The 20,824-nt window shown below is 41.8% G+C and overlaps 1 protein-coding gene across 5 annotated transcripts in view; it reads left to right on the forward strand.

The window, feature by feature from the left end:
• ST3GAL1 (ST3 beta-galactoside alpha-2,3-sialyltransferase 1) overlaps positions 1-19,991 on the forward strand; it is a 74,013-nt gene extending 54,022 nt beyond the window's left edge. For all 5 annotated transcript variants that reach the window (XM_054167155.1, XM_054167154.1, XM_054167152.1 and 2 more), the window contains 5 exons: positions 5,213-5,409; positions 8,399-8,578; positions 13,270-13,315; positions 15,364-15,483; positions 16,511-19,991. In XM_054167155.1, coding sequence (XP_054023130.1) covers positions 5,213-5,409; positions 8,399-8,578; positions 13,270-13,315; positions 15,364-15,483; positions 16,511-16,684 — 717 coding nt within the window. In that variant the 3' untranslated portion in view covers positions 16,685-19,991. The remainder of the gene's footprint in view (positions 1-5,212; positions 5,410-8,398; positions 8,579-13,269; positions 13,316-15,363; positions 15,484-16,510) is intronic.
• The last annotated feature ends 833 nt before the right edge of the window (positions 19,992-20,824 follow it).

Genomic DNA, 20,824 nt, shown 5'->3' on the forward strand with positions numbered 1-20,824 from the left:
AGACGACTTGTACCAGCCATGGAAGTCAGAAATCATACAATTTATCATAAGGATATTATTGTGTGTTATTTACATAATATATGCACATTACATTCATATTTGAGAAGGCATGTTTTTGACAGACACAAATCATTAAACAAAGCCTGAACACTTGAAAGCTCCTGTATTTTTCCCTTTAATCTTTTTGATGCATAGTAATTGCAGGACATTAAACATAACAATATTAATGCTGTATTTCCCAGACCAAGGAGGCATTTTTAAAATTGATAGTTTCCTTTTAACCTCTCCTCCATCCTGCAAAATGGAGATTACCTGGATTTGCCCCACCAGGCTGTTGCTAGGATTAATCTTTGTACCATGTCTTATAGCTGGGAAGCACTGCTTGAGTATTAATGCCTCCAAACTACAGCAGTGAGGCAATTAGTAGATGTGCAAGAAGGATTTTCATGGGGCTGTAGTCCCTGTTTATCATTTAAAAACTGTTTTAAAAAGTAGAAAAGAGAAACAACTCAGTATTGCTCCACCAACTTCCTGTGTGTTTGCAGGGCTGCCCCAGTAGTGCTGCCTGTGGTCAGACCCACCTTGCCTTGCTATACCTTGCCTGCCCAGCATGAGGGTTGTGCCTCAATCCATCCTCCATCTGCATATACACCAATGACTGCAGGTTAAACAGAATATATTCTAATAACCTGCTAAAAAGTTACCATGAAGGAGTATTTAATAGACTGCCAAACTTGTTGATGCAAGCACCAGGAGATCTTCCTTTTGTTTCTCTCCTGACTATAGCTGAGTCCTTACCACTCTGAAATAGTAGCTCTGAGTGGCCTTGACGCAGTTCACACCCTCTCTTTGCATCCCCTTAGCTGAGTTTTGGGTATTGCTTCTTGGCAAACCCTGGCAATGTGGTGGTAGTGGAGAGCCCAGGGAAGCCTGATGAGTTTATAAAAGCAGCAAAGTCCTTTAATGGAGATGTGCATACAGTGATGAGAGAAGGAGGAAAAAGCTCTTCCTTGGAAAGCCATTCATGAATAAAGCAAGCAGTGCATGAACTTTGAGGGTTCTTTTTTCTTTGTTGGGTTTTTTGGTTGTTTGCTTGTTTGGTTTATTTTGTGGGGTTTGGGTTTTGGTTTTGTTTGTTCTTTTGTGGGGGGATTGGATGTTGTTTGTTTTGTTTTGTGTCTTCATTTGAAGGAGTGAAGAAAACACACCATACCGGATTGGAAAGAATAGAAGTTTAAATGGAAATACTATTCATAACTACATACAACACTACAAAAACATATAAAATACACAAATCTATAGTTCACCTCAGCTATAGTTCTCCAAAAACCTCCTTATGCCAAAGCTTTCCACAAACCTTCCTCCAAACCAGGTCAAAACCCCCAGGCCTCCAATGCCCCTCTTTCCCCACATGCCATGCCTCTCTGTCCTGCCCTCCTCCCCCTACCAAATCTGAGCAATGCAGCTAAAATTTAGCTTGCCAGCTCCAGGCTCCACTCCCCCACATAGAAAAGATAAGGGAGGTCACTGGAAGGGAGAGAGTGAGGAAGAAGAAGGGAGTTGGACAGCTTGTGCTGTTCCCTTGCAAAGGAGAGATGCAGGCGTTCTGGGAATGGAACAACATAATTTCCTGTGTCCACCCCCTGGGCTGGACTGTTCAGCTTCTTGTACCCTCTGGTACTCTGGCAGAATCATCTCTACGGTTAGGACATAGCCCTCAACCTATAACATTCTGGTGGGTTGTTTGGTTTGGGTTTGGGTTTGTTTTTTTCTTTTTCCTTTTTGAAATAAGAAGATACAAAACCAGCTAGTAAATTTCTGTATGTGAAGCAGGAAGTTTCTAAGGCTGGGAGGACAGGGTAGTTTGTCTTCTCTGTGAAGATGATTAGGAAACTTCTCAGTCTGGACTCTCAGTTACATTTTTTTTTAAGAACCTAAGGTGAAGAATTGACTCAAGTGCCAAACATATTTTATGGAGGGGAGCTGGAGTGTGAAGTTATCTAGTGATATTTCATATGTGGACACAAGGTGAGTTAAGATGATTTTTTGGACTTGGGCACAAGGTTAAATTGCGTGATAAGACATGGCTGTTCTTGCATAGACTTCTGAGAAAAGCAGCCACATCACTCAGGACACAGGGGTCAGGTTTTTCACCCTGTGCTTTTGCTGATTCGTGTGAAAGAATGTAAATGGGACACGGCAAAAAAAACCCAAACAACACAAAACCAACAAAAAAAACCCAAAAGACAAATTTGGTGTGGAAAAGTCAACTGTAACTGGCTTGTAAATGTAATGCTGGAAAAATGGTCTTTAAGAAGTCAAGTAAATATTGTGCAAGAAGGAACTCTCTGTACATTAAGTCTGGACTTGTAAAAATTGTATCTGCCTTGGAGTTAACTAGATTCATTGTCTGCTCTGTTTTCTGAAATGTCAAAGACTGGCCAGTGCTGATTGAAGATTAGGACTGAAAAGGGTAGTCCAATCAGATAATCACTGAGGAAATTAAAACAGATCACTTTTAATGAGTTAAGAACGGATGTCTTATTGTATGGATGTTCAGCACACAGTGCAGTAAGGTCATCATCCTATTTGAGGTCATCGAGGGAGTCTCTAACATAAGCGATTCTCTGCTGTGGAAGTTATGTACAACCAAGGGATCGCAGGACGATGGTGTTCTGCTTTCAGGCTGGTGCTGACACCCACATTTTAACATGGTTGCAATACAATTATTCAGGACCAACAGCAGGTAAAATAAAGAAAAAGCAGATCCCTTTCTGTGTAAATGCTAGTGCCTGTCCATGATATTTCATACCATTGTAATGCATCAAATGGAAGTCAGTACCCTGTGTCCTTTCCTTTCCTCATGCAGCCTAGGACACGATTTGCCTTCTGGGCTGCATGTGTCCACTGCCACAGAATAATAGCATTCTGGCTGAAAAGAAAATTTAAATTAAAAAAGGGGGTTCAGGTACTTAGAATTTTCTGCAAATTACTTTCCTCATCTGAATTTTCTCAAGCAAAAATCAGTTCAAGGTTTTGGTGGATTTTTTTTTCCTCCATAACTATGGTTTGATGATTTTCCTTTTCATTTCTTAAGGACAGTTAAAAGTCATTCAGTTTTACGGAGAGAGTATACATGGGTGTATGCTTATAGGTGTTCAGATAACTCAAAAGAAGTTCCTTTTTTGAGAAAAAAAATGTTTCATTTTCTCTACATTATATACCTGACACTACGCTTTAACACATCTATGAAGTCTTCATTTACTCTGACAGCTGCAGGCTTTCTCACACTGTTTTTCATATATTCAGAGTAAAACCATCCTAGATTGGAAGAGCAACAAAGTTGGTGAGGGATTTGGAACATAAGCCCTACGAGGAGAGGCTGAGGGAGCTGGGGTTGCTTAGCCTGGAGAAGAGGAGACTCAGGGGTGACCTTATTACTCTCTACAACTACCTGAAGGGAGGTTGTAGACAGACGGATGTTGGTCTCTTCTCCCAGGCAGCCAGTACCAGAACAAGAGGACACAGTCTCAGGCTGCACCAGGGGAGGTTCAGGCTGGATGTTAGGAAAAAGTTCTATACAGAAAGAGTGATTGCACATTGGAATGGGCTGCCTGGGGAGGTGGTGGAGTCGCCATCACTGGAGGTTTTCAGGAGAAGACTTGATGGGGTGCTTGGTGCCGTGGGTTAGTTGTTTGGGTGGTGTTGGATTGGTTGATGGGTTGGACGCGATGATCTTGAAGGTCTCTTCCAACCTGGTTTATTCTATGTATTCTATGTATTCATAAAGAATGCACAAGTGTTTAGATATGTGAACATGTGTTTGTAGTATCACACACAAATTTAAAAGAAGTTGACTTATTTTACTTAAGTGATTGAGCTCTCCACCAAGTAGTGACATACATAGTGATAATAAGTGTGCTTGACTAGGCATCCTAATTACCTTGCATCCTAATCACCTTGTGCGGTCCACATGAGTATATAGACTAGCAAGGATTAGCAGAAAGATTAAGTCTATCTATGCAACATTACTTGTCTTCTTTGTTTGAAGTTCTTGGCCCCAATGTCTTGTAGCTTTGAATTCCACAGACCTGTTGTTCAGTGCAAATAAGATTGCTTCATGCAATTCTGCAAAGAGACAGCATGTAATTTAAACAAAAATCACAATGATATGTCTGTGTTTGTGTGTGAGAGAGAGAGATAGCAGAACAAACTACCAGTTCCTGGTGCAGTCAAGGGAAACACATCCAAACCTAAAGCCAAATCACTGCAGGCCAGGCTATTGCTAGGAGCTGTGGGAAAAGGTGTTTTCCCTCTCTCTCCTCCTGCCCCTTCTTGCCCTGAGCTGGCAGAGCAAGTACAGAGCCTCTTGGCAGATTTTGTGTTAGGAGCTGTTCTCCCTTTGTGAGCGAGCAGCACCATGAGGGTGGACAATTCTGTTTGTGAATCTGCCAGCACTCCCAACTGTTTTAGTTGCCCTAGAAAACAGAGCCCCAGGAAGGGAGTGTCTGATCATCACCTGCCTGTACCTTCCCAGTCCAGGAATTGTTTCCACCATGCACCACAGAGCTGCTACAAAAGAGTTCCCCTCCATAGCAACAGTCACAGTGACCAAGGTCTGGGTGGTTTTTCTCGTCCTGGAAATTTGTTTAGATGATTTTACATCCAGAGTGACCCTCAGAGCTAGCTCTGCTGTCGTTTCCTACTGCACCAGCCACTGATTCCTCCATAATACAGAAGAGCAGCAGTAAGATGAGTGGCATATGCCCAAATTTGTGGAAGGGGTGTTAGCCACTTCTGTGATCCACTAGGTTCCCTGAGACTACCCTGTCCTTTCTAGGAGGATTAAAACAGCCTTATACATATCCTAACAGAAGATATCTGGCCCGAGGTGGAATTAGGCTTAGAGACTCCAGAGCATTTATTGTGCCTTAGGGAGAACACATGATCTGTTCCACCATGGCTAGACAGAGACTGAGGAGATGTGGGAATCTGAGGATAAGGAGGGTAAAAGGGGAACCAAGTTTTAAAAAGTTAACAGGAAGGGATTTTTCACTTTCTTTTTTTTTTTATTTCTGTTTCCAACCCAAAGCCTTGTAACACATACTGCTGGAGATGGAAGAGTGACCTTTGCAAAGACATTTGGGGCTGTGTCTTGCTCACAGGAGAGCTAGCTTTATTGGTAACCTGGAGTGAATTTTCTCCCCACCAGAAACTGCAAGGAGAGAAAACTCCGAAGAACATTAATGCTACTCTCAAGGAATTGTTTGGGATTATTCCTGGGGATGGAGATCCACTGCAGGAGAGAGGCACTTACACATGCAGAAGATGTGCTGTCGTGGGCAACTCGGGGAACCTTCGGCAGTCTCAGTATGGCAGAGATATTGACTCCCATGACTTTGTGCTCAGGTGAGTAAGCACCATCTCAGATCCAGATGTCTCTGTCGTTTAACAACAAAGATTCAGTGGTATTTTGGAGGACAAATGAGCAAGCTAAAACGTACAAGCTATCTAGTGAAATCTTAGACATACATCAAATTGAATAAGTTCCAGGGGTGTAAATTATGTGGGGGGATATGACCTCACATTTTAGCTTGCAACAAAAACATGAATAGGTGGTGATACTGTAGCTTGTTCTGCACTATCATAATTTCTTTGTTAAAAAATATAACTAAAAAACTCTGCAGTTTTGAGCAAAAGTTATTTCTGCAGCTAGTACTCAAAAGTGATCTTTTGTGCACTTAATTTACTGTATCTGATTTGACTTTCTTGCACTGGTTCGTTCTTAAGCAATGGTGGAGTGAGAAAGCCAAAGTCACTATGCAATGGACAGGAGACAACTGGTTGGCTGCAGCAACTTTGTAAAGGGTTGCACCACCTCTTCCTTTCAAGGCAGTGAAGGTTGGCTATTTTGTCCCTCTGAAACGCAAGCAGGAACTAGGTAAGCAGAGCTAATCAGTCAGGGGGCAGCCAAGATATCTGGGCTAAGTTTGTCTCCAATGCTTTGTCCAGCTTTCACACCGCAGCTGCCAGCACAATTTGGGGAGCAATGAAGGGCATGCCAGAGGGCTTGGAAGGGAGGGATTGCTATTGCTATTGCTATTGAAAGGAGCACATGTGGGATTATAGACTTAGAAATAACATAACTTTCAGTAAGAAGCTGTGCACTGAAGTCAAGAGTGAATCATCAGAAGATAAACAGTATTTGAACTGTTAAGACACCTTAAGCCACTTGGCTTCAAATGTGACTTGGACACACTAGAGTCTTCAGATGTCCTGTAAATGTTCATGATAAATCATTTCAGGAGTTGCTTCCTTCAGTTGTGTGCCTTGCCCTCTGTCAAAAGTACCTTCCCAAAGGCAGGGGCAGCCAATCTAATCTTCAGATCCACAAAGGGATATGAAGAGCCCTCTACATCAGTCCTGCAGCTTGCAAATGTGAGGCAGCTGAGGTGTATTTATGCTTAACACCACAGCCCTTGCTATGGAGACAGCTCCATTCCTGCATAGATTTTCTTATCTCGCCTGGCCTGTATTTCCTGATTCGTACAAAAAACCCCAAAACAAAACAAAATAAAGGCTTGGCTAGGCTTAAAAGCTATTTTTTGGAGTGGTAACTGAAGAGCAATGCGCTCAGATGTACGTTTCTGCTCTGAGGCCTTGCCCTTCCCACAGTCATGGACCCCTGGCAAGTCAGAAACATGCACATGCTCTGGCAGTAGATAAGCACAGGGAAGAGCCAAGCAGTCTGAAAGTCACAGAATCATGGAATTCCTTCTAAACACCATGTTCCAGCCCAATTTATTTGTTTAATTACCTAATTTCATGACAAAAGGAAATTCCTGCTCAGTCCTTCCAGCTGGGACTAGGTATGTACATTGTTTTCTGCTGTTACCCAGGCAGTTCCACCATGGATAGTGGGGAAAGCAAGGTAACTAAGGTGTAACCCTTGATTTTGTCCTGACTGAGAGAAAACCTTGCATTTTTTTACCTTAGACTGCCTTATCTCAAGATAAGGCACAGTAAGTTTCGTGCTTTACTAGTATTTTGACACTGTATGATGTGGGTCCCTGGCAGGGAAGAGACTAACTCATTTACAAGTTCACACAGGTTGACAGGCTGTTCTACCTATGCTAAGAACTCCCTCTGAGGGAGTTAGAAGGTACTTAACTAATTCACTTGGGGGTGCATTTCAAAAACACAGCCTGGCATAGTCTTGAAAGACAAATTTTGCCTTCCCCGTTATCAGTGAGCAGAGCAGCATATTGTCTGGCTATGTACAATGCTCCTCATCACTTTGTCAGCTACATCCTTCCTTGTCCTCCCTACACTTCTGACAGGAGCTGAGCCAATGTGTTTGCAGAAGACTCTGCTGGGTTGTAGAGAAACCCCATTATGCTCAGAACCAGCTTGAGGCTTTCTCCATGGTGTTGTACAGCACCATGGATTCATGCAAGGTCAGTCAGAGCTACTTTGGGAATCTCTAATCTGCATTATGCTTCACAACAGAAATATGCAAAACTCTACCAGTGGGGAGCTAATGCCTCAGGGAAAGAATTGCTCATGTGTCCCTTAATTTGCCTTTGGAAATGAATGTAAGTGTAGAGGCATTTCTGCAGTCCTGACTTCTGAAACTCTCGCTCTATTGTCTGATACACCCAACATAAGATAGCCTTGTTTGGCCAGCATGTTTTGACTGGGCCCTGGAGGGCCCTGGGGAGATCTTCTGCACCAATCCAGGGTTAACTAAAGCACACCATGTGCATGCAGAGTGACTGTAAAGAAATGTACTGGTACTGGAGAACATACTAGAAAGTAAGGTTTGAGGAAGTGAAGTGTCAGCAGCAGATCCTGAATTTGTCATTGTAACGTTGGAGTCTTTCTATGGGAGATCCATATGAAATACTCATGTCTTCTCATCTCACTTAACATGGTTTGTTACCTTGACCCTAGACATAGAAATACACCTGTACAGATGGAGAGGAATGAAACTGCAAGAAGTCAAACTTGAGCACCTACAGGATAATGTTTCTCTCACTAACTGTAGGCTGTAGCTTTAAGATGAAGCTTCACATGGACTCACAGCCCCCCACTGACCGTAGAGGGAACACAGAGATGTACTCAGAGATACACCTGCTTGATTGATACTCCTATTCAGTCCAAAGAGTCCTGAGCTTTCATGTACTGTTAATTTATCCATGTGAGCTATGGTCTTTTCAGCCTGCTTGAGGACCCTGTCAAAGCTGCCTGAAGAGTCTACATACAGCACTCTCCTTAGCCATAGGAGGATTTTCCTACCACCTCATGCAGAGGATCTGGGGAAGATTCACGTGTGTTTGTACCTGTCTAATTCCTCTCTTGCACATTCATTCTTTCACTTCTTACTTTTGGACTGCAGGATGAACCGTGCCCCCACTGCTGGCTACGAATCAGATGTTGGGAGCAAGACCACTCACCACTTTGTTTACCCTGAGAGCTATAAAGAGCTGGCAGAAAATGTGAGCATGATCCTGATCCCCTTCAAAACCCTGGACCTGCGCTGGGTTGTCACTGCCCTCACCACAGGCACCATCAACTTGTGAGTAAGGGCAGGCCAAAAGGGTGGGAGCTTTTGCACTTTATGTTGCTGTAGGAGATAAAAGCCTGGGCAAATTCCTGCTGTTGATAAATCTTAGAGGGGTTTTACAGACCCTTTCAGGTCAGAGTTCAGTCCTGAGCACTTGCTTCCTAGTAAAAGCTTAAGCTGCTGTTTATGCTGCTGTTTAGTCTTTGAGGCAAAGATCCAGACCCAGCTCTTCACAGCCCCACACAGTGGTCTTAGAGAAACAAAAAGGGGAATTTTTGCTGCTGGAGATGGCCAGTTTGAGCAGCAGGGTTTCAGTACCTTATTTTGTGCTTCTGCATGTCCTTCCTCCTCTCTGGTCCTCTGGGAATAGAATTAGTACAGCCAGCATAACTGTAACTGGACATACCTACCAGAAAGCCATTCACAGAATCAGGTGTTTGGTGGGGTATTCATTTAGTGGTGGTCCTTGACAATATGAATATCCCACCTGTGACACTTGGGTGGCCAAGTGGTCTTCAAACATATGATCCCACTTTCAGAAGGGGATAAGGAGGCAGAGAGAGACATGTGCAAGTTGCTCATGCAAGCCAACGAAAGCAGAGTTAGGCAGCAGCACTCAAGTCTCCCATCTACAGCATCCTTCCTGAACATGTTGGTCAGGAGTTCAGTCTGTCTTTCCTGGTGGAACATGATAGAAAGCCATGAAGAGGAGTCGCTGTCTTTTTGTGTGTCTCCTGTGTGCATTAACCTTAAATTCACACGTTTTACCTGGCAATAATGCACTACACTGATATTTATTCTCCAGTTCTACTCTGTGAGTGCTTTCAGAAGTGGATGTTGTCCTGCTTAATACATTTATGGCAGCACTGGAATTAGAAATGTGAGAAAAATACTTTTCTGCTGGATGCTTGCTAGCAGATTCTCTCCATTCCTGTAAGATGGCTTTTCCTAATCCAGAGAATGAAAATACATGACATTTGTCCTGTGTGTGAGGTTATCTGCTGGATGTAAACCCACAGCCTTGTGGGATTGCTCTTGGCACCTTGCTACAGACAGCAAGAGCAGATCAGATTACTTTATTCCAGAGAGCAGTATTTCAAGACATTTCAACTTTTTCCCCAGTTTCAGAGTCTCAGAAGATTAAAAATTTGGAAATGACCCCATTGACTGAGCCTAAGACACTTCACATTTTTTAGCAAAGCTTTTTGATGGGACAACAAATGGGAATTTATTTCTTCTTTTTCTTTCCTCTCTTTGCAAATGCATTTTAGATTTTTTTTCTTTTAACTTCATACTAGTATTCTCTTAAACTGTAATAAATGTGGCTCAATTTCTTTCTCCCTTTTTGTCACCAGCACTTAGTACATACGGCCACAACTTCTCTTGAAAAAATCCATCTTCAGGACACATTCCTAACTTGGAAAAATCAGCCCACTTAGAGCACTGGCAAAAAATATCACCTTTTTTTTTTTTTTTTTTTTTTTTTTGCAAGGCTTACTGTGGCAGGGTTTGGTTTTGTTTTGTTGGTTTTTTTTGTTTTTTATTTGAAAAGCTGTATCGATAAAAAAAATTGAGAACATTAAGCATGTTCTCAAATCCTATCAGAGGCAATGGAAAACTCCCAGCTGCCTTTGGTGGCCTTTGAACTAAGCCCCTTGCTGAATCTTTGTCACATCCATGCCCATGATAGTAAGAGGAATCCACAGAGGGCCAGTTGCTGCCACCATGACCCATACACATTTCCATCACTGTCACTGCTCTGTGCCCAGACTGCAAAGCTGTTAACTATTTTTTGTGGAACAAGTGGCAGCAAGAGGATTGCAGTGTTAAAGCTCAGTGAGCCCCCAGCCTATCAGGAAGATCTAACTGGTTGACTACAAGTCAGTCACAGCACATGAAAGGAGAAACATCTTTGCTTAACAGATTACAGGATATATTACATATTTATTAAGTTGTATACATGGGCTTGGTAAGCATCTGGTATAAATAGGTATGGGAGTATTTAACAGCATGGAATAAATACCAGCATTTTAAGATTTTTGCCATACTCAGAACAGGGAAATTGCATAGTTACTACGCTGGTATATGCTGAACTAATAAAACCAGAAAATCACAAGCACACAGATCACTATGGTGTATGTCACATAATTATAGGGCAGCAGAGTAAAGCAACAAGCACACATTGAACACACAATGTCAGATACAATGTATAAGGACATTGTTGATTGTACATTTGTAAAGGGGAGAAGGCATGAAATAAAAATAAAATCCATTTGGTGTTCTAGAAGAGAAGAAATATTCACCTCCTTACCCCGACCTGTGTGCTCATCATTCCTTGTGCACAAGCTGCCTCGTGTCAGCTGAGGTTAACAAGAAGCTAAGTGCACTCACAGTTAAAAACATAAGCATGCAGTATTGGTTAGACTTTTACACAATGTTTAATTTTCTGTATCCCATTCATATGGAATAATAGTTTTCTAAGACTCAGAACCTGTGAATTAATCATATTCTCCTCCCAAGCAATTTTTACAAACGCCAAACTGCAGATGGCCTTAATATTAGATTGAATTGATAGCTGAATGAGTCTCTCAGCCATGTCTTGTTTGACTGATGGGTCTCTTGTTTCAAAGTGGCTCTCTAAGACTCAGTACTACCCCAGACAAGACCAAGAAAACCCTTCTGGGACAGAAAACATTCAGGTCATCATCAGTTACATATTTAGCCTAGTTATTTTGGCTTGCCTTCTCAAGTCTTCTAGGAATCTTCACAGTGGAAAAAGTTCCAGGTATCTCCACTTGGTTTGGCAAGGAACAATTTTTGTATTCCATAAAATGTTTCACACCTTTTGCTTGGGTCAAGTGCACAGTAAATGTTCTGTACTACATGGCCAGTAAATGATGACAGATCTCAGTAGAGCCCTACAAAGTGGCTTATACACTACCCCTAGCCACCTTCATCACAGGCTTCATTCTTTGCCCTGCTCCTTTGTAGTATTTACTGGGTCACTAACTCCCTGGCTTCTATGTGTCCAAGGTTTTATGTGATCATAAAGGCACTGGTCTCCATTTGGTCTTAATCAGCACAACAATACTTTCCATGCAGTTGTATGAAATTCAGTACACAAGCAACAGCAGGACTTGGATATTTCTTCAGAAATAAATGGTTAAATGTTAGCCATGATTGAAATGGCTAACACATTATCTGACAAGAGCTACATGCTTGGATCAGAGCTGTCTGCAAATACTGTCTTGAACATTGCATGCTGTTATCTTTTGTCTTCTACTATACCTACCTAGCTAGATGTCCATGAAATATACCCCCCTTGTTTTCTCCACATCACTTACTCAGAAAAGATTGGCCCTCACTGCTACTGACCTTGCTAATCAAGGCAGGAGTGGGAAGCAGATGCAAGTGCAGATTTGCTGAGAGTAGATTGAGGCATGCACGAGTGTCCCTTTCACCATTAATATATCACATCTTGGGAAGTCTGGAACCCACCCATCACCTTTCCTACTGCGTACAGCCCAGAGCAGGAGATTGGAGGTCAAAGATGCTTAGAAATACCTAAGGAGATGAGGACATTGCCAGCTAACCACTGGTTTAAGAAGACTTAGAGTGGTTTGAGATGACTTAGACTAATGTTTCAAAATGCTGATGAGCCATGGTTCAAAGGGAAATAAAACCTTGACGACAGAAACCTTGCTGTTACCAAAAGTTAAATTAAAGCATTTATACTGAACTAATGGAAGACTTTGATTCACTGCAACCCATCTAGAAAGTATGCAGGGTGTATTTTGGGATATATTTCTATTACAAGGGCAGTTCACCAGAACTTTTTCACTTGAAACAAACTCAGAGGGGTGTTTTGGGGTGTTTTTGGTTTGGTTTGTGTTTTGTTGTTTTGGTTTTTTTAATAGCACTCCTGATGAGCTGTGCAATGCCATCATGAACTGTGCATGAAATAGGGGGAAGAAAAAATTTTTTTGTTTTCAAGACATAACTCGTGATTTTGATCCAGTCATGCGGTATGACTTGGAAGTTTCATGCTGGAAACCTTCATCATCCCCCTGGGGAAGAGGGGAATAGCTTGCTGGTGAAGGGCTGTGTACTGGGAATGCTGGAGTTGCCTGTAACCACAGAAATTATGAACTCTACTACCACCTACTCTGAAAATCGAGCAGTAGCTACAAGTATTAGAGGGGAAAAGTCTCCCCCTGCTGGAAATAGTTTTTTCTGCCATGGAATTAAATGGAAATCCCTTCCCATCAGCAAAGTGCAGAGACCACAACAGTCATGATCCAAGAATTAAAAGTCATGGGCTCCATGTAATATTGACTCTACAGTATGTTGTCAACTGCATCTTTGATGTCCTACTGTTAATAATTCCCTTGAACATTTTAAAATGTGATGGCTTCCTATAAACTTCTGTCAGAGCTCAGTTCTCTTCATCCTGTATTACTTAATTACAGCTTCATTTTACAACTTCTTGAATTTGTTACTTTCAAATAATTTTAATTTATTACTGTGCATAAAGAACATTCTTGCTTACTTGCTTTGTAAATACATGAAAATATGAATATGTTGGGATTTTATTAATCTTGGTGTTTGGGGTTTGGTTTGGTTGTTTGAGTTGGATGTTTTGTTTTGTTGGTTTGGGTTTTGTGGGGATTTTTTATTATTTTTTTTACTTTTTCTTTTAACAGCACATATGTTCCAGTTCCACGCAAAATCAAAGTCAAAAAAGAGAAGGTGAGTTTGTGCATTTGTTGTAGCCATGTGAGGGCTGGTCTCTTCTCCTGGGCGGCCAGCACCAGAACAAGAGGACACAGTCTCAAGCTGCACCAGAGGAGGTTTAGGCTGGATGTTAGGAAGAAGTTCTTCATAGAAAGCATCATTGGCCATTGGAATAGGCTGCCCAGGATGGTGGTGGATTCACCATCACTGGAAGTGTTTAGGAAGAGACTGGATGGTGCCATGGTTTAGTTGATTAGATAGTGTTGGATGATAGGTTGGACTTGATGATCTCAAAGGTATTTTCCAACCTGGTTAATTCTATTCTATTCTATTCTATTCTATTCTAATCCTCTTGTAGGTCTTTTTCCTCTTTGGGAGATGGCAAGAATCCAAGGAACCCCTTTATATTCATAAAACTGCAACCAAAATACATGTACCACAAGGCTCAGCTAAGATAAAGGTTTAGCTCCTGTGTGCCGTTCTGGTCATAGATTAACCACTAAATAATTAAGTCTGGAAAGAAACTGATCTTGTGACTATGCCATTGCATCACCACTCTTCTGAAGGTTGCATTGCTTCCTCTGGTACTGCTCAGGGAGGTGTGAGATGCACTGTCGACTAATGGAGCTTAATGCCCACAGGAGTTGCTTTGCTGCTGAAAGCAGGATTTCCCATGGGCCATGATGGTCATTCCTGTGTTGAACCTTAAGGCCACCATGCAAAGACTTCTGTTGTTGTAGCTGCATGGTTTCAGAACATAACCAAGGCAGACAATGTAGGGAGAAGGAAAATATGTCCTCTTCCAGCTCCCAGCATCTGAGGAGCTGGTAAAGTATGACATTAGCTCCAGATTAAAGCATTCAGGAGGCCAGGTTTTATTAAAGGCTTCAGATGAGACCTTTAACCAGTATCGGTTTATATCCATGGACCTTTAGGCTATATTAAATGATCACTTAGCTCATCCCTACCTGTTGTGAGGAAGAGAATAACTTCTGCAAACCCCTTGTGAGATGCGGTATGGCAGGCTGTTAAACTCACGTCACAGCTGAGTAGGAGCAGCCCAGGATACAGCTGGTGATACACAGCAGCTTCCTGAGGAGCAGGGAGATGAGAAGCTTGCATTCCTTCCCACACCATGCAAGGCAAAGTACCTTGTGAGAAGTGATTACACCCAGCTACAGTATCAGCAATTAACCTCTGACTTTCTTTAAAAGGAAAGGCCCTGCAGCTAACCAGATAGCACTGAAATGCTGTCACTCTAATTACAAATGCGGCATGGAGGAATAAACCTCTCTTTGCTTGATTCAGTGAAGAAGTTGAAACTAGGGGTTTATTGTGCACTCAGGTCTGATCCTGGGTGCTCTGTCTCTATTAGATGGACTCATATTTTCCCCAGGAGATAAACAAGAGCAAGTTATATCTTAGAAAGGAAAAACTGCATGCTTGAAAGATGCGAGACATGCAGCTAATGCAACCTGATAGGCTTCCTGATAGTTCATACCTGACCCCTGCCTTCCTTAGATCTGCACCTAGAGAGATACCAAGATAGGGCTGGAATATTGTGCAGAAGATGCAGTTGCTTCTACATTCCCACCCAAATTACAGTTGGACTCAATGTTCATAAGGGTCTCTTCCAACCTAAAAGATTCTTTGATCCTGTGAAATCTGTCAGGGCATCTTATGCTTGCAGCCTTGCTCAGGCCTTCACTCCCCAGAGCTCACCTACATTATGATGAGATGCTGCAGGGAGAGGTGGATGCCCAATTCTCTTCTCACCTGTGCCATTTCATACCCATTGATTTGAGTAGGAATCACCAAAAATTTACATTAGTGTAAGGAGGTGGGGTATCAACACCAAGGAAGCAATATCCATGTGTAATTGCACATGAAAAACATTCCTGAATGCCCTTAACTATGGGATTTTATTTTTCTCTATCAACTGCCCCCAAGGAAAAACTATTACTGCTTCCTCCCCTACCCCAGTTGGGTAGGGTTGACATGCTACCATTGGTTTTTTTCCAATAATGTTTTACTAATGAATCTTCCTCTCCCATCTTTCCTAGATACTGGTTTATAATCCAGCTTTTATGAAATATGTCTATGAAAACTGGCTCCAGAATCATGGGAGATATCCCTCCACAGGCCTTCTGTCTCTGATGTTTGCACTCCACGTATGTGATGAGGTAAAACCTAGCTGTGTTTGGATATATGGATAAAACATTAGGATGTTTCACACTGAAATGCCAGGAGCATGCCCTGGCCATTCACTCATCCTTTATTTCCCCCTCACCATCTTCTCTGCTCCTAGGTGACGGGAGACTTAGCTAGTTAGTGTAAGGCCAGGTCAGGTCAGCTCTACAAAATTCTGAAAGCATGGGATTGTTGGCATGGGGGAGAAATCTCACTATGGCTTGGACACAGATCTTCTATACCTTAGTTAAGGCATATAGGGTGGGTGGCTTGGTGAAGTCTGTTTTTGGGTAAGCAGGCAACAATCAAAGCTATGACATTACCAAAACCAACTTAAAACCAGCTCATATCTGAGTGGATCCAGGTGTGGGTGGGTTAGGGCACTTTTTTTTTTGTGGCCTATGACCCATTCAAGCCAGCCATATTAAATAAACTGATATTTGGATTTTAATTACTGGAGGAGACAGACATAGCCATCTTAATGAGCCCTGGGTAGAGGAAAGGTTGTAGGCATACATGCCCACAAGGACCATAACGTTCACCTGCCTCTGGAGCAGCTACAAATGTCTCATAATCAATCGTATAAGTAGGAGTTGACATCAGCCATCATTTGAAAGGCTAGGAGCAAACCCAAAATGTTTCTACCCTTTATGGTTTTAATCACCTGAAGAGGAGATGTCCCACTCCAAGCCACTGACCTCCTGAGGTCAAAGGTTCATGCTTAGGAAACAGGAATCTGTTTTTCATATTGCTAAACAGAATTCCTGGGTAAAATTTGCCTTTTCTGTCCTAGAAAAGTGGTCTCAGAGGTGGTTTCAGCATGTGTTAGAATGTAATGTCTCCTGAGGAAGCCTTGGGTTTCTATGGTTGCATCAACTCGTGCAGCAGAATAGCTTCTCATACCATTGAGGTCCTCGGGCTGCCTGTAGGAAAACTGAGAATCAAGAATGTTTCTTCAACGTTTCAGATGAAGGCAAATTGCTTTCCAGGCCATAACATGAGTTCTCTGTTGCTTCTTAGGTCAACGTGTATGGTTTTGGAGCAGACAGCAAAGGACACTGGCATCATTATTGGGAAAACAATGCTTCAGCTGGAGCTTTCCGTAAGACAGGTGTCCATGATGGGGACTTTGAGTTCAATATAACTTTGACTCTTGCCTCCATTGAAAAAATAAATTTTTTCAAGGGCAGATGACCCTGGCCACGGGCAGAAATGGGGGCTGCAGTTTCCATCACGCAGTGGAACAAAGCTCAGCGAAGAGGATTTGGGCACCAGCCAGGTTTCAGTGCATTAATCTGTGGTGGAATCGGAGTGTCTCACTGCTGCAATGCCCACCACAGAGAGCTCAGCCAAGGACCGGCTTCCACGCTGCACCTGATTTCCTGTCTATAGATAGCTGGGAACTACCAATCAGTTGTTGGAATAAATGAATCTCTGCTTAGGCTCTACAGCTTGATTCTTGAATTACTCATGAAAAATCTGCCTGTTGCAAGTAGGGGAAAACTGGGCACAGGAACTGCTGTTTGTGTGTCCGTTCTTTCCTTGAGAAGGGCAAGAGATCACTGAAGAAGAGCAAAAAATCACTTCTGGCACGTGAGACCCACTAGGGCAGCTGTGAACATCATAGTAAGGATTACCTCAAAGAAATGAATTCAGTTCTGCTGTTGATCTTCTTTTTGAACTCTCTTCTGTTTCCTCTATTACTTCTGGTTTCATGCTGTATTAAGGAAAAACTTGACGAAGTTGCCTGGAGTAGTAAATATTTCATCCATTGCCTCATCCTACATTGATACTGCTTAGAAAACATGGATCAAATCATCTCTGGTCATACATTATTTAATATTGCTTCCTATACAGCCATAATGAGAGAGAAAACAATACCGAAAACTCCAGAAAGAAAAAGCAAAAGCCTTTTCAGCCACTTCATTGTTTGTCTTATTTGGTTATATGTAATTATTATTATTTTTTTAATGGAAAGTACTCTGGAATGCTGATTTTTATTTAATCAGTTTAAGATTGGAAAGTGGACTTTTTTTCTTTCAGTCACTTATATGTGCCTTTTATAATTGTTCAACAGAGGTGATTTTTTTTAAGATGACAGATACTAAATTAAACTTTTTTATAAAAGGGGGGAAAATTAACCAAAGTTTAGCTTCTATATGGTATACTTTTGTAGTCAAAACCAATAATAGCAGTTCCTATATTGTATTTGAGCAAAGAAGATTAATTTTTAAGGTGGAGTCTACCTTTTTTTTTTTTTTAATGGGAAAATATCCAGAAGTTCCAAGGAAACTTTTTTTCTTATTTTTTTTACAAATTTAGAAAGTGGTATCTCTTTGCAAGGTTTCTATTTGAAATAGAAGAAGTATCATGGGTTGGGATATCAGCTAGTAATAAATCACTAATCTTTTGCCCTGTATCAGCACCTACAAGGATACAGCCCACGCAAGCTGTTCTTACACTGTAAGCCAGACTTCAAAATTATGTTCCTCTCTGGAGGAATGAGTGTACCAATGTCAGTACTGATAGGCAGTGAGAGGAGAGAAGTAGCAGTGGAGATTGTATATATCCAGAAGTCTTTGTTGGAATCAACACATTTCATCCTCAAGGACAAGATAAAGTACAAATCCAATGAAAAAATCAGGCAGTGAAAAATGGAGAACAGTGACTTTTTTTTCCCTTCTTAATATCATGAAAACAGGATTCATGGATAATTGACCCATTTTCAGCTCTTGTGAAGCCAATGGAGTGCCTGTCTCAGACTTCAAGGTACTTTAGATCAGGCTTGGGAGATATGGCATATTTTATTTTTAATGTACTACAGTGGTTGAGGTTTGTGGCATTTTAGAAATCATCATCTAGATTGGCTTTTCATACAGCAGTTACGACAGCACGTCCAAGAGGATGAGCATGTGAACTCAGTGGAAGCCTAGCCCTTTGATCAGTGATGTGCTTCACTCCCAGATTAATCCCCTTGCCTTTCTGAGCCGTTTGTTAACAGTGAGCTCCCCTCCAAGGCAGCAATCCACATCACAGGGACATGGTCGCCTGAAAGACCCCTGGTTTGGGCCACAGCACCACTTGCCAACGTGAACTGCTTTACCCATGTGCACTATTATTGGAGTCAGAGCGTACAAGGAGACAAGGATGCCAAATGTCTGAGTGGGGAATTGATTTCCCTTCACTGCACACACCTGACCCTTCAGGTTAGCAACACGAAAAGGGCAGAATTTTCAAAACCTCATGTCTTACGAGACCTGTTTATGATCCTCATGTCAAGAAGCCCTTTCCCATCATGATGGCCAGAACTACACACCTGTATGTCACAGGCACAGCAGATTCAATGGGCTCACTGTCTTCTACATGCCCTTTGTAAAAGAATGAAACATTTCTACCTGAACTGTGTTTATTTGTTTGTTTGAAGCATTCCCACTGTTTAAATCATTAATCAATATGCTTCTGTTGAGGTATCACTGTAATACAAGCAAGCAACTTTAAGAGGAAAAAGACAGGGTATCATCACTCTGTGGCTGGATTTTAGAGATACTTTTTTCATCATGAGCTTCAAATACTTTTTTCCCCCTCATGGACAGTTGGCAGTAGTTCAGAAACATTTTGTTGCTGTTTTGGTCTTTTTTAGAAAGACTTGGAAGAAAACTCCTGGTGTTTCAGTATCCAAATCCCCAGATCAGCTATCTTCTAGCCTGTGTTGTTCTAAAAGTTTCCTTATGCTGTGCAGATTACATTTCCAATTTTCCCCTCAATATTCTGCCTCTGACAGCACATGTGAAACATTGTGGCTCATACTATTGTGGATAGATTTAGTGTCTTCATCACAGAACAGGCTGCAAATCCCATTCAATTTTCTTGCCGACAGCAAGCAGTAACTGTTTACCACTGATGTCCATTTTTCAGAGCACGAGGAGAGAAGAGAGCAGACCTTTCTAGCTGCAGAATGAGATACAGTGTGTGCCATCACATTTCTGCGCAAGAAGAGCTTTATTTCTAGAGTCCTTTAGGCAGCTGTTTTGCTAGATCTTTTAGCTCAGTTTCTCCACAATCTTGCTGCTATTTCAAATGCCTTCAGAACAAAGAGATATCAACAGATGATGCTGATGGAAAAACTAATTCCCCTTGCCAATATTGAAGATTGTATTCCTGCTGGTAACATTCTAGGCTTATTTTGCTTAAAGAGCAACAAAGAAAAATATTTAGCAACATGTCAAGGCTTCAAACTCTTGAACTGTATTTGCCACCACTGCAAAGTCTCTGAAACACTCCTTGAATGTGTGTTGTTTCTTTTACCAAAGCCAAATCTCTTGAGCACTTTCTCCCATGACCAGATTTAATTCCTCTATTTTCTTTCACTATTGATTTGACAATTGATTATGATGATAATTTTTTTGTTCTCTGATGGTGGGGTCTCGATCAGTCTTTGTCATTATATTTATTTAATTTTTCATTATGATATGAATCAAAATAAATTTTTTATTGTAATCAATTCAAAGGCATTTCTCTCTGTGCACACTTCTTCTCACAGTATTTCCATTAGCTCGTAGAATGTCCTCTGCCACATAATAGTTTAATGAAGCTTTATTCCACTTCCCTCCTATGCATCCCTCAGGTGACATCAGCAGAGAAACACATACTTCAGATTGCTCGAAAGCTTGTGGCAGCTTTAGGCTTCCCTGGAGAGAAAAAAAACCCAACAAAACACACAACTTCATATGCCTCTGGTATCTTGCTAAATCTATACTGAATTTAGGTGATATATAAAGGAAATTAAGTCATACTCCAAAGTCAGTGACTTGAAAAGAGATACAACTCACCAGTTCACAAGACATACGTCCTTTCACAGGAGAGATGCTGAGGACCCACCCTAGGTCCCTTTTAAAGGGCCTAATTTAGCTGTTAGGATCACATAAGCAGTTTGGTCATGAGTGGCCTAGTCTGTCCATTAGAACCCAGTCTGGGAGACTGACATCTTCGGTGTTACAAACCCAGTCCGCAATGGGTGCTGGTGTTAGCAGGTGTCACTTCAGCATGCCACACTGCCTGATCTGTGTGACCATAGCTTTCCATGAGCAGACTCGGCTATTTCTTGTGGACCTCATAAACTGCTCAGGTTTCTTGAGTGTCATCTCCAATCATTTAAGGGAGTGAGTGGGGTATGCAGACTAGCAATGTTGCCAGATGCCCCTTGAAATACGACCAACCTGGTTGCTTAGTGGTAGGAGTGTAAGAAGGCATCACAGGAAGCTTCCCTTCAAGCCATGGTCTGATAGTCACAAGAACTGTGCTCTGGTAGGATTTTAGTGAGCCAATCTCAGGAGT

Source organism: Dryobates pubescens, chromosome 14 (genome assembly GCF_014839835.1).
Source record: "Dryobates pubescens isolate bDryPub1 chromosome 14, bDryPub1.pri, whole genome shotgun sequence".
In the NCBI taxonomy this organism is placed as follows: domain Eukaryota; kingdom Metazoa; phylum Chordata; class Aves; order Piciformes; family Picidae; genus Dryobates; species Dryobates pubescens.